General features: G+C 41.7%; 2 protein-coding genes and 1 long non-coding RNA gene across 6 annotated transcripts in view; 2 read left to right on the plus strand and 1 right to left on the minus strand.

The window, feature by feature from the left end:
- The window catches only part of LOC308399529 (uncharacterized protein), a gene marked incomplete at its 3' end in the record, with an annotated part of 7476 nt that extends 995 nt beyond the window's left edge, over positions 1 to 6481 (plus strand). Inside the window, exons 2-11 of the mRNA XM_080886844.1 lie at positions 301 to 421; positions 505 to 667; positions 786 to 978; positions 2300 to 2401; positions 3282 to 3353; positions 3522 to 3623; positions 4505 to 4576; positions 4745 to 4846; positions 5058 to 5163; positions 6240 to 6481. Coding sequence (XP_080742970.1) covers positions 301 to 421; positions 505 to 667; positions 786 to 978; positions 2300 to 2401; positions 3282 to 3353; positions 3522 to 3623; positions 4505 to 4576; positions 4745 to 4846; positions 5058 to 5163; positions 6240 to 6481 — 1275 coding nt within the window. The remainder of the gene's footprint in view (positions 1 to 300; positions 422 to 504; positions 668 to 785; positions 979 to 2299; positions 2402 to 3281; positions 3354 to 3521; positions 3624 to 4504; positions 4577 to 4744; positions 4847 to 5057; positions 5164 to 6239) is intronic.
- LOC308397145 (NACHT, LRR and PYD domains-containing protein 3-like) overlaps positions 1 to 14483 on the minus strand; it is a 93816-nt gene that overhangs the window by 44391 nt on the left and 34942 nt on the right. The window lies entirely within an intron of this gene.
- On the plus strand, positions 6805 to 10659 carry LOC308399359. Its single transcript, XR_013972142.1, has 5 exons — positions 6805 to 6938; positions 7039 to 9004; positions 9303 to 9461; positions 9540 to 9596; positions 10026 to 10659. It is a non-coding gene; the product is annotated as an uncharacterized lncRNA (long non-coding RNA).

Consider the following 14483-nt stretch of genomic DNA (forward strand, 5'->3'; position numbering starts at 1 on the left):
GGGTATAAGTGTATTTAGTCGTGTATTTATTTATATGCCTGAAGAAAAAACTTCTTACAGTTTTGATGCCTAAGCTTTCTCAGTACTTGTATCACTCTCTGCAGTCGCCATTACAGAAATGTCACATGTCGCCATTTTGAGTACTAGGCCTTTAACATTTTAAAAGAAGGCATAAATTAGCACTATGAATAAGTCAGCTGTGTTTATGCTGTAAACTACACTACTGCTAGTTCTGCTACTACTGATGATGATGACAATGATGACGATAATCGTAATACTTTATATGCTTTGGTAATACAGCCAATCGTACAGGAGAACATGCGAAGGAGACGCATTCCTCCACGGGAGGATGCAGTCTGTCATGTTTCTGCTGGAAGGGACAAACTGGGACTTGATATCCACTACATAAATGCCTTCAAAGGTAAGTTGGTCTTTAGTTTGGATTAGATTTGGAGTTTGTCACTTTGTCTTTTGTCACTCACTTGGTATGCCTCTGCAATTCAGGTCGGGGCATTTTCACGACTGTTCCATTCCAAAAAGGAGACTTTCTTTTGGAATACAGAGGTAAACTCATAACAAAAGAAGAATGTGAGCGGAGACACAGAGTTTATCATGACAGCCTGAAGGTGTTCATGTTTGAATTCAAGTTTGATGGAAAACTCTGGTGGTGCGTATTATATCAGTGTAGTTTGATTAAGATTAAATGACACATTGCTTTTGATTTATGAAAAAAAAAGCTTCCTAACTAACTAGTTAAGCTAATACTTTTTTGCCTAACCCCACAGTGTGGATGCATCTCAAGAAGATGGGTCATTAGGCAGACTTGTCAACGACAACCACATCAGTCCAAGTGCTAAGATGAAAATATTAAATATCAATGGAAAGCCCCATCTATGCTTATTTGCAAGCAGAGACATAAGTCCAGGCGAAGAAATAGACTATAATTATGGTGACTCGGATTGGCTCTGGAGATGCAAGGTATTTCTACAATTGTACTTTTTGGAACTGATAAATTGCATACCCTAAGCCATTTTTACATTTGTACCTACTCAAATTGGCTTAACGTGACTTAGGGCATCTAGTTTTTCACTGAAATTGAGTATCACCTACTGTGCCTGGGGTAACTATAGCAATGCAGCCGAGCATCCAGTGATATAAATGCCACAGCAAGCATGGACGTCAAGGTGACAAAATGCCTGCTGCTCAGTCTATACTTTAGTGGTCAATTCAGGGATCACGCTGTTAATTTTGGTCGCTATTTCAAACATTTCAGAGTTTCAAAAATGATGGCTTGGATTTTCACGAAGGAGGCGCACTCATAACTTATCGAGTGACACCATTGACCAGCCACCTGGTGGCATTCAGTCTATGTCAAATTTTCTGATCACTTTGGATCACTTGGAACCTTGGTGCAGTAGTTACTGAAAAACTACATGGTACTATAACCTACTGGAAAAACAGGGGTAGGTACTAATGGAAAACAGGCAATTGTGATGGCTGCCACATCAAAGCCCTCTAAAAGCACTAAAAAAATATCAGCAGGTATGCAGAAATAAAAAATGGCTTTCGGTTTCTAAATTTTAACAGTGATTGATGTTTAATGTGATTCTACACAGCAAAATCTCCAGTGTTAAATTAACACTGGAGAGTGTCTATAAGGGTCCACACCTCTGAGTGTTAAATACAACACTGTTGAGTGTTAAATTAACACTTTTGACAGTGTTATATGTTTAAAAGTAACCTAGTCAGTTTTGAAGATTAACAATGGCTAACACTGAGCAGTGCTGATTTTCTAACACTGGAAAATAACTCAAAATGTTAGAAATATTCCAGTGTTAGAAAATCAGCACTGCTCAGTGTTAGTCTTTGTTAATCTTCAAAACTGACTAGGTTACTTTTAAACATATAACACTGTCAAAAGTGTTAATTCAACACTCAACAGTGTTGTGTGGACCCATATAGACACTCTCTAGTGTTAATTTAACACTGGAGATTTTGCTGTGTAGCCTCTTTAGTTAGATTCATTTTAAATTTTGTCCCTTGAAGATAAATGGGCCCTAGTGACAGTTCGTTGCTGCTACAGGTGATTGTTTTACTCCTTTAGCAATGGCTTAAAAAATAAAGAAATCACACTGACTATTTGTCTCTTAATCATAGGGCCTTAAATTCTCTATACATGACAGTGAATATTTTAAAGACAATAGCTTGAAACTTATCTTTCTCATACAGTTTATTTAATGTTTCAAAATCCTCTTCAAAAATGCACTGTATATTCATTTTCTATCTGTTACACACGAAGACGGAGACCAGCCAGATTCAGAAGACTGTGAGCTGCCTAAAGCCGCAACCAAACAGCTTTCCAAACAATGATCTGGACCTGAAACATCCAGAGCCTGAAAGGGTAAATATAATCCAGTGTACCACTTAATGAACTAATAATTTAATCTATCATCATTCTTTATGGATGCTGTGTGTGTGTGTGTTTGGCAGTCACCTGGGTGTGATGTGATTTACATGGACCGTGGCTTGTAGGTCCTTTTCATTGTTTCAAAGTGCAAGTCTGGATAACATCTGAGTGTGTGTGTGTGTGTGTGTGTTAACCACCCAAATGTGACTTAGGAGGACCACACTGTTATTGGGGGACTCCGTCAAAGTTTGCTTCATGGTGACATCACTCTGGTTTTAGGAGGGGTCTTCTCGTATGTCTTGACAGTTTGACCTACAGCATGCAGAACTGACTGCATGTGCTTTGTTTCTATGTTGAAATTTTTTGAAACTCAGGCTTGAACATTAAGATAGATAGTACTATACAACTTCTTAACTTCTTTTAGGCACTTTTTACTGCTTTAGTGCATGGGCTCTCTCTGGCTGTGTACTCTGGCTTCTTCCCACAGTCCAAAGATGTAGCTTATGGGGTTAGGTTAACTGGTGATTCAAAACTGCCCTTTGGTGTGAATGCAAATGCTTGTCCTTCCATGTTAGACTGGTGATCTGTCCAGGTTGTACTGCCCTATGGTAGCTGGTATAGGCCCCAAAACTGCTACCCCACAATCCTGATAAGGATAAGTGGAAGAGGATGGATGATTGCAAAGGAATCAGTTGTTAATTATTGTAGCCAGTATTTTTTTCAGAAGAAAACATTTCTTGAGTGGAAAGCCCCCCCCCCCCCAAACACACACACACACACACATGCAAATTAAAAACAGAAGCACAGGCCTGCCCAGTACAGTTGCAAGAAGAGCACTTGGTCTAATCTTTGTGCCATCTTTTCTTTGTTGCAGGATCTTGATGAAGAAATGCCTCAGCAAGGCTCAGAAGCCATGCATTCTTCTTCAGTGCAAGATTTTGAAGAGGTAACATTGACCTAGGACAGATTTTAATGAATGTTTCTCATGCACGATGTGTACCTTACGCTATTTGCCGATAGTGAAATGGTTTATTCATCCTCTTGAGTGATGCATTTTTAGTAACTGTCAGATTACTGTTCTTTTGTCTTCATTCTCTATCTGTTACACACGAAGACTGAGACCAGCCAGATTCAGAAGACTGTGAGCTGCCTAAAGCCGCAACCAAACAGCTTTCCAAACAATGATCTGGACCTGAAACATCCAGAGCCTGAAAGGGTAAATATAATCCAGTGTACCACTTAATGAACTAATAATTTAATCTATCATCATTCCTTATGGATGCTGTGTGTGTGTGTGTGTGTGTGTTTGGCAGTCACCTGGGTGTGATGTGATTTACATGGACTGTGGCTTGTAGGTCCTTTTCATTGTTTCAAAGTGCAAGTCTGGATAACATCTGAGTGTGTGTGTGTGTGTTAACCACCCAAATGTGACTTAGGAGGACCACACTGTTATTGGGAGACTCCGTCAAAGTTTGCTTCATGGTGACATCACTCTGGTTTTAGGAGGGGTCTTCTCGTATTTCTTGACAGTTTGACCTACAGCATGCAGAACTGACTGCATGTGCTTTGTTTCTATGTGGTTTGAAACTCAGGCTTGAACATTAAGATAGATAGTACTATACAACTTAACTTGTTTTAGGCACTTTTTACTGCTTTAGTGCATGGGCTCTCTCTGGCTGTGTACTCTGGCTTCTTCCCACAGTCCAAAGATGTAGCTTATGGGGTTAGGTTAACTGGTGATTCAAAACTGCCCTTTGGTGTGAATGCAAATGCTTGTCCTTCCATGTTAGACTGGTGATCTGTCCAGGTTGTACTGCCCTATGGTAGCTGGTATAGGCCCCAAAACTGCTACCCCACAATCCTGATAAGGATAAGTGGAAGAGGATGGATGATTGCAAAGGAATCAGTTGTTAATTATTGTAGCCAGTATTTTTTTCAGAAGAAAACATTTCTTGAGTGGAAAGCCCCCCCCCCCCCCCCCCCACACACACACACACACACACACATGCAAATTAAAAACAGAAGCACAGGCCTGCCCAGTACAGTTGCAAGAAGAGCACTTGGTCTAATCTTTGTGCCATCTTTTCTTTGTTGCAGGATCTTGATGAAGAAATGCCTCAGCAAGGCTCAGAAGCCATGCATTCTTCTTCAGTGCAAGATTTTGAAGAGGTAACATTGACCTAGGACAGATTTTAATGAATGTTTCTCATGCACGATGTGTACCTTACGCTATTTGCCGATAGTGAAATGGTCTATTCATCCTCTTGAGTGATGCATTTTTAGTAACTGTCAGATTACTGTTCTTTTGTCTTCATTCTCTATCTGTTACACACGAAGACTGAGACCAGCCAGATTCAGAAGACTGTGAGCTGCCTAAAGCCGCAACCAAACAGCTTTCCAAACAATGATCTGGACCTGAAACATCCAGAGCCTGAAAGGGTAAATATAATCCAGTGTACCACTTAATGAACTAATAATTTAATCTATCATCATTCTTTATGGATGCTGTGTGTGTGTGTGTGTTTGGCAGTCACCTGGGTGTGATGTGATTTACATGGACGAAGTTTATTAGTTGATATCTGCAACTGAATTGAAAACACACCTTTCCAACTGTCCAAAACAAATAAATGTTGCAATATTTTGCTAACAGTGTCACAATCATCGTCTGGTGTGCACAACAATATCATCTTTGGACAAGTGCATTCAGTGTGTGGGACCGGTTTCCTCCCTCAAGTGGCTTGGCTTTAAGTGCAAAGGTGAGACATTTAGTGAATAGGTACAGTGTATAGTAAAAAGCATTAATAGAGTTCAACAAGTTAAGACGTGCTGAAATGAACACTGCTCCCTTTTTAATTAATGGGTGGTCACGTCTAATTAAAGAAATGCAGTATTACCTCATTGGTGCAGGACCTTGTAAAAATGGTATACTTGGGATTGTCCTCAATTCCCCATTCCATAACATAAACTGCTCAAAATAATAAAGGGAACACTTAAACAATGCGATGTTACTCCAAGTCAGTCACACTTCTGTGAAATCAAACTGTTCACTTAGGAAGTAACACTGACAACCAGTTTCACATGCTGTTTTGCAAATAGAGTAGACAACAAGTGGAAATTATAGTCAATTCACCATAATAAAGGACTGGTTCTGCAGGTGGTGACCACAGACCACTTCTCAGCACCTATGCTTTCTGGCTGATGTTATGGTCACTTTTGAATGCTGGCGGTGATTTCATTTTAGTGGTAGCATGAGACAGTCTACAACCCACACAAGGGGCTCAGGTAGTGCAGCTCATCTAGCGTAGCACATCAATGTGAGCTGTGGCAAGAAGGTTTGCTGTGTCTGTTAGTGTAGTGTCCAGAGCATGGAGGTGCTACCTGGATGTGGAGTAGGCCATAGGAGGGCAACAACCCAGCAGCAGGACCGCTACCTCCACCTTTGTGCAAGGAGGAACAAGAGGAGCCCTGCAAAATGACCTCAAACAGGCCACAAATGTGCATCTGTCTGCTCAAATGGTCAGAAACTGACTTCATGAGGGTGGCTTGAGGGTCCAGCATCCACAGGTGGGGATTGAGCTTGCAGTCCAACACCATGCAGGATGTTTGGCATTTGCCAGAAAACACAAAGTTTGGCAACTTCAGCACGGGCACCCTATGCTCCTCACAGCTGAAAGGAGGTTCAAACTGAGCACGTGACAGTCTGGAGATGCCGTGGGGAATGTTCTGCTGCCTGCAACATCCTCCAGCATGATCATATTGGCAGTGGGTCAGTAATGGTGAGGGGTGGCATTTCTGTGCCTGCCAGAGAGCCTGACTGTCATTGGGTAACAAGATGAGGTCCTCGGACCCTTTGTGAGACCACATGCTGGTGCATTTGGCCCTGGGGTCCACCTAATGCGAGACGACACTGGGCCTCATGTGGCTGGAGTATGTCAGCAGTTCCTCCATGACAAAGGCATTGATGCTATGGACTGGCCCGCCTGTTCCCCAGACCTGAATCCAATTGAGCACATCTGGGACATCATGTCTCACTCCATCCACCACAAACTGTCCAGGGGTTGGCAGATGCTTTAGTCCAGGTCTTGGAGGAGATCCTTCAGGAGACCATCCGCCACCTCATCCCGAGCATGCCCAGGCATTGTAGGGAAGTCGTACAGGCATCTGGAGGCCACACACATTCAACTACACACTTTCATGCCACTCAACTACCTAAAGAACAAAGTATTTAATAAGAATAATTCCTTCATTCACATCTGGGATGTCCTTTTTTTTGGGGGGGGGGGGGGGGGGGGAGGGGGATTAGCAGTGTATGTGTAGTCATTAAAATATCCTTAATGTGAACAGTTTTTTGTTTTTTTTTTTTTTCTCAGCATTTGACATTACTGCAATGCTTTGACAAAAAACTACTTCACTTAAATAGAACTGCAAAGCTAAATTAAGTCTATCAAAATGTGTTTCAGTTTGTTTAGGGGTCTGGCACAAATCTTGCCTTGCAAAATTGGCAAATCAGAATTGCCACCAGTCAACACAGGTGTGTATCCCATTCATATTTGGCTTGACTTTTTTTCAGTTTATTTTTTACCTGTCTAAAGTATTGATCAATTAAAAAAACTTTTGTTCTTACATTCCAGAAAGAAGAAATTTCTGAATATTCAGGGGAGGATGGATTGCCACATTCAGTTCTGGATCAAATATCAAGCGATGATGATGGCAACCACAGCATATCAGAAGAAGAATATGTGCCAGATTCAGAGTCATATGATGAAGATTCAGATGAAGACATCTCATTATTGCCAAGCACATCAAAAGGTCTGCTATGCCAAGATGACATCTCCAAAGCGCATGAACAATCAGATTCAACGAATTTAATCCACAACTTGACAAAGGACAAGCCACAAGATAAAAGTGAGCTTTGCGAAACTGAATCAGAAAAAATGACTTTAAGTAAAAGAAATTACTGCTATTTTTGTGGCAAACCACAAGCTAAAATTTCCCGCCACCTGAAAACGCACAAAACGGCTCCTGATGTTGTGCATGCATTTTCCCTGCCTAGAGACTCAAACGAGCGTAAAAGTCTGTTAGAGAAATTGAGAAATAAGGGAAATTTTAAGCATAATGCTGCAGTTTTGCATGGTGGAGTGGGACCACTGAAAGTGAAGAGAAGACCCAAGATTAAAGCAGTAGAGGGAAAGTTTGCTCATTGCTTTTATTGTCAAGGGATGTATGTTCGCAAGGATCTTTGGAGACATGTCCGCAGATGTCCTAACAAACCAAAAGATGACACGGATAAAGAACCTGGAAGAACCAAAGTACTCGGCCTGGCTTTAACTCTGGAGTCTCAGTGTTATCCGCAGGTGTCAAGTGGAGTCTGGAAGGTTCTTGCTGTTATGAAACAAGATGAGATTGCCTCAGCTGTGCGAAATGACTTTACTGTTATTCAGTTTGCCCAGTCCCTCTACAATAAACATGGACAAGACCCTACAAAGTATGATTATATACGACAGAAGCTTCGTGAAGCGGGACGTTTGTTGTTGTGTCTGCGCACAGAATTCTCAGTGCATAACATGGAAGAAGCTATTAAGCCTGCTAATTTCCAGAGAGTTGTGCAAGCAGTAAAGAAAGTTTCAGGTTTTGATGAAGAGACACTGTCATACAAAACTCCAAGCCTTGCGCTGAAACTGGGACATACACTGCATAAAATGTCTGACATTATCCATTGTCGTGCCCTCATGACAGAGGATGAAGCCCTAATCAAGTCCACTGATGCGTTCAAGAAGTTGTATGTCTCCAAATGGTCTGAGATGGTGTCTCACCGTGCCTTGAACACATTGAGTGAGGCAAAGTTTAACAAGCCATCAACATTGCCCTTTACAGAAGATGTTCGGATTCTCCATCACTACCTTCAAAAATCTGCAGAAAGTGCCTTTTGCAGCTTGGAGAACGAAGCCACAGCTCAGAATTATGCCCAACTTGCACAAGTTACACTCTCACAAATCATTGTGTTCAACCGAAGACGTTCTGGAGAGGTTTCAAAGATGCGCCTCAAAAGTTTTCTTGAAAGAGACAAAACAGCACTCCACACAGATGTTGCCATGGGGCTCTCAGAAATGGAACAGAGACTCTGTAACTATTTCTGTAGAATAGAAATAATGGGAAAAAGGGACAGAAATGTTCCAGTTCTGCTAACACCAAGCATGCTGGATGCTCTGTCACTACTGGTTAGTAGGAGGCCTGACTGTGGTATTTGTGCCACTAATATCTACCTCTTTGCAAGACCCCGATCAATGAGTCATTACAGAGGAATGGACTCCTTGCGTGTTCATGCACACCAGTGTGGAGCAAAGCAGCCTGAGTATCTAAGATCGACACAGCTCAGAAAACATGTTGCCACACTCTCACAAGTCCTTAATTTGAAAAACAACGAACTTGATCAGGTTGCAGATTTCCTGGGTCATGATATCCGCGTTCACCGCGAATTCTACAGATTACCAGTTCCCACAACACAGCTGGCCAAGATTTCCAAACTGCTTTTAACACTGGAAAAAGGACAACTTTCCCAGATCCAGGGGAAATCACTGGATGAGATCAAAATAGAAGGTTTGTATTGAAAGGAGCAAATATTAGGGCAGTAGTTGAATATTATGCTTTATCAACAGAATTAAAACCTAAAAGCACAGACCATTCTGTTAAATGTCCATGATTTAAGGTTCTTGAAGTCTATTGTTTCATCACTTTGCAACATTTGGCAAACTGCAGAGTGGTGGCCTTAAATAGTAAAACTATGTACTATAATTTCCAGTATTTGTTCTGTATTTTGTCATATCTCGTTGTTAATGTGAGGTTTTTGGGGGGTTTGTGTTTGGTTTTTTGGGGGGGTTTTCCCACAATTTCTCAGATGAAATTGCATTAAGTGATGCTGAAACAAAGGACAGTGAGAGTGAATCAGATGATGATGACACAGCACTCACAATGTTGGCGTGTGGCACCAGTGAGCCTGTACATGCAGTAGCTGATTCCACAAACACAGCGCAGCTCCAAGACACTGTAGATTGTGGTAAGTTACCACTAGCTTGGTTTCTGTGGATAAAATGTTTGTTACAAATATTAAAACTTAATCAAATTGTGTAATCAGCAGATGAAGGACCACTCACAATGCCTGCAGCAAGTGAGACTGCTGCTCCCTCTGAAGGTAAGGGGTGCAGTTGGTTCTCGAAGCTTATTATTGTTTCATCACTTTGCAACATATGGCAAACTGCAGAGTGGTGGCAAAAAGTCACTTGGATGAGTGACAAAATGTTTCTCCCACTGAAAACGCTACGTCCAGATTAACAGAATCAACGTTTTGGGATTTACTTACCTGGATGATTGAGCATGCATCAAGAGACTTTTATTCAACTTTTTATTCAGTCTTTTATTCACAGCGGAACACTAAATGTCTCATTTTAGAAATTTGATAAATTTTCAAAGAGAATTTTAGCTCGTTTTGATATTGATGGTAGCAACACATTTCAGAAGTTAGTACAGGGTAGCATCCATTCTTTTAACCACCAAATGTTTTTTGTTTTTTTTGTTTGGTTTTTTGTTTGTTTTAACTACTACTACTTTATATATCTTCCAGAGAAAAATGCTGCTCAATCCCACAATTCCCGAAGAGCTCCCAAAAACATGTGGTCCAAGGCTGAGGTTGCTGCAGTGATGAGGCATTTTAAAGACCACATAAACGAAGGGAAACTAGCCACCAAAAATGAATGCAGTCATTGCAAATTGGTAGAAGATCCGGTGTTGGCAGGAAGAACAGTTCAAAACATACGAGATTTTGTAAGAAACAGAGGATTAACTGCAAAAAGGCAGAAAAAAATGAACTAAAATAACTGTTTAGAGAGCTGTGGTTTTACATCTTGGTCAGATTGCCAATTGTTGTTAACACTGATGTTCTGTTTAAAGAAAAAAAAGTTCTTGTTAAATACAGAAGTAGTTTGTATTTCATAATTTTTACATTTAATTTATTTAGGGTTTTTTTTGACGGGTTATATTTAAAATAAAAAATTATAAATGCATATTTTCTCCCCTTAATATTTACCTTTAAACTATTAAAATTCATTTTAAATGTTTTTAATTTTTCTGTTTTCTATATTTTTATATTTCTGTGGGAAGCGTGGGCATTTTTGTCCATAGATTTCTTTTTTTATTTATGGTTAAAATTAATGTTCAGATCCAAGAACACTAATAAAATGATGTTCCAGTAATCCTGTGTCCTGTCAGATGTGTATTCATGGTAATGATGAGCTATTTAAATATTACATCATTGTCCCTTTAAAGACCCAATATTGCTTTTTTTGGACCTCATAAAACACATTGTTGTCAAGTGGACAATGTCTCCAGAAAACACAATAGAGTCTGGTTGGTGTGTATCAGTGTATCTAGACTTCTATAGGGAGTGTATGAGGTCTGAAGTGACCCAAATTTTTTTCAGATTTTTTCGAACACTTTAACCTCGCTCCCTTGGCTCTAAGTCCTTTCAAAAGGGTAGTCCACTTAAACCACCACCGGGCGGATTGACGTAGTATAGTCCCGCCATACCACATAGACCCGTATGTGTGTGTCTGTGTGTGTGTGTTCCAGATGTGACCCTGTGACCCCAAAGCTGGTGCTAAGAGTCCAGCGGTCCCCCTAACAAAGGGCTCTTATACTTAACCAGACACAGAGTAGGTGTCCTCCTACACCAGGGGTCTCAAACTCGTGGCCCGCGGGCCAATTGTGGCCCACAGGACGATAGTTTTTGGCCCCACCTTAATATGAAAATGTAATGTTAGTTTGATAATGTATGACACTTTACAGTGTTGTGGGCGGAGCTGAATTAACCCACCAATCAGGGTGGGATATGGATCTCAGGGGACACCAGCCGGGCTTGATGCAAGCAGGGAAACATTTCTCAATGAGTCAAAGTTCCAGCAGCGTTGCCCTGGAGTGTTTCTTTCTTTCCTGTGCCTGGCTGGCTTCCTCCTTTCTATTGGGCAAACGCCGACATTCGCCCCAGCGCGCTGCGTTCACAACACTTCAAAAAAAGTTGTTTTTTTAAGTTGCTGCCCAGCGGGACATTATACGTATATAGATTTATACACACGTCAGTGGGATTTAAAGTTATTTTTCCACAGAGAGAGATCTCATATTAACTCTCACAGTGATGCGTAGGCGGCGGGATAAAAGAAAAGTCATGAACTCAATGCAGCCCAATTTAGTCTGCAGTCACATAGCGACACCTGTTCATCGGCAACAACAGTCCCCGGTAACCCGGACTAATTATAGGGTCGCACCGTAATTTGTGGCTCCATGTTTTTATTTGCATCACTGCGTTTGCATTGCAGCAAACATGAACATTACATATATTTCAATATAATGTAAAAGCAGTCAAAACAACTAACATCAGAAACAGCTGATGTTATTTGTTATATGTCACGGTGTCATTCCCGCTTCTTTCTCCTGTAACAACAGCCCGGCGCCGTGAGCAGTCGCCTGTTTTGCGCTCGCTATCCCTGCACTTTCTACCATCTGCAAACAACACGGTGTTCGTGTCGTCATGAAAGACATGAACATCGAGCGTAAAAACAAAGGAGACTGCTACCGGCTTTTTATCTGCCGATCGCAGTGCTACGGTTGCAAGAAAAAGAAGCAGAAATGACGTTCTCTACGCGTTGAGACGTTCCCCGTCCGTCGGCTAAACGCTTGATTGAAACTTCAATGCGACAGTGACACCAAGTAGAATTATAAATGTCACATAGCCCCAAACATGTCTTTTTCAAAGCCTGCGGTGAAGAGAAAGGTTGGTGATGAGCACCGACAATTTCAGGAAAAGTGGGAAATGCAATATTTCTTTGTTGAGCACAGGGGCACCCCGACCTGTCTTATTTGCACAGAGAAAGTTGCGCTGCACAAGGAATACAATTTGAAACGTCATTACACAACTAGACATGCTGAGCTGGATGCAAAATACCAGGGAGACGAGAGAGCGAACCGGGTTGCCAGTCTTAAAACAGATCTACTGAGGCAGCAAGATTTCTCCAAGAAAGCAACCAAAGAGAATAATGCAGCAGTCGGAGCCACGTGGTTAGTGAGATGATTGCTAAAGCAGGGAAGCCATTCACAGAAGGTGCATTTGTCTAAAAGTGCATATTGCAGGCTGCAAATATAGTCTGTCCGGGAAAGAAAGGTCAGTTTAGCAACATCAGCCTTTCTGCCAACACCGCAGCAGATCGCATTTCTGACCTGTCAAGTGACATTTATGACCAACTGTGTGAGAAAGCCAAATGTTTCAGTGTATACTCAGTCGCTCTTGATGAGACCACAGACATCACCGACACTGCCCAGCTCCCAATGTATGTCCGTGGTGTTGATGACAGTTTTGAAGTGATGGAGGAGCTGCTCACAGTAATTCCAATGCATGGCCAGACCACCGCTCAGCAGATATTTACAAGCTGTGTGATGCCATTGAGAATGTTGGTTTGCCATGGAAGAGGTTTGTTGGAATAACAACAGATGGAGCGCCATCAATGACAGGGAGGGAAAATGGACTGGTGGCACAAAACAAACTGGAAGAGGAAGGCGTGGAGGAGGCCATTGCTCTGCACTGCATCATCCATCAGCAGGTCCTTTGCAGCAAATGCCTGAAGTTTGACAATGTGATGTCTATTGTTGTGAAATGCATCAACCAAATCAGATCCAGGGGCTTAAAGCACCGAAGGTTCTGTGCTTTTTTAGAGGAAATGGAGTCAGAATATGGGGATGTGCTCGACTTCACTGAGGTACGTTGGCTCAGCAGGGGAAATGTATTAAAGAGACTTTTTGAGTTGAGAGCAGAAGTGAAGCCTTCATGGAGAAGGATGGAGTTAGTGTTCCTGTGCTAACTGATCCCAAATGGCTCATGGACTCAGCTTTTCTTGTTGATATGACACATGAGCTTAATGTACTGAACAAGACGTTACAAGGCCAGGGGCAACTTGTCAGTGCTGCCTATGACAACGTGAGAGCATTCTCCACAAAACTGGCGCTCTGGAAAGCTCAGCTCTCTCAGACAAACCTTTGCCATTTCCCAGCATGCAAGGCACTCGTGGATGCAGGCACACCATTCAGTGCTGACGAGTATGTTGATGTCATTTTGAGGCTACAGGAGGAATTTGATCACAGATTTGCTGACTTCAAGACACACAGAGCCACCTTTCACATTTTTGCAGACCCCGTCTCCTTTGATGTGCAAGATGCCCCTTCTGTGCTTCAAATGGAGCTCATTGAGCTGCAGTGCAACTCTGAACTCAAAGCAAAGTTCAGGGAGGTGAGTGGAAAAGCAGACAAGCTTGGACAATTTTTGAGAGACTTGAGCCCTAGTTTCCCTCGGCTTTCCCGAATGTTCAAGCGGACCATGTGCCTTTTTGGTAGCACATACTTGTGCCAAAAGCTCTTCTCCACTTTGAACTTCAATAAGTCCAAGTACAGGTCCAGACTTACGGATGATCATCTTCAAGACATACTGAGGGTCGCAACTGCTTCCTCCCTCAGGCCAAATCTGGCTCGGCTATGCGAGAGGAAACGCTGCCAGGTCTCTAGCAGCAAGGAGTAGGCAAGAGAAGCCATGTTCAGAAGAACAGTTCATTTTCTACAGTGTTCCATTCATGTTCAGAAGAAGGTTATAGAACTGTTAATACAGACATTTCAATCTAAACACAGCAGATATAGAAGACTGAAAAATATCTTATTATTGTTTTATTTATGTATTACAGATTGATTTATTTTCTTATTAATTCTTAATTTGTTTATTTATTTTTCATATTTTGTGTTAAAAAATAAAAATAAAGAGATTTGAGAAGATTGGAATTTTTTAACCATGCCTTTCTTGTGGAAAACCTAATGTGGCCCAGCCTCACCCAGACTCTGCCTGCAGCGGCCCCCAGCTAAATTGAGTTTGAGACCTCTGTCCTACACCATAAATCAGTAAGAGAGGGTACGACCTCTCTCATGGCCCCAAGTGGTGTGTGCATGCCAGAGCACTCTGGAAGGCACACAGAGTCTTTACAGACTACTAAGG

This window comes from Rhamphochromis sp. 'chilingali', assembly GCF_963969265.1.
Source record: "Rhamphochromis sp. 'chilingali' genome assembly, chromosome: 1".
In the NCBI taxonomy this organism is placed as follows: domain Eukaryota; kingdom Metazoa; phylum Chordata; class Actinopteri; order Cichliformes; family Cichlidae; genus Rhamphochromis; species Rhamphochromis sp. 'chilingali'.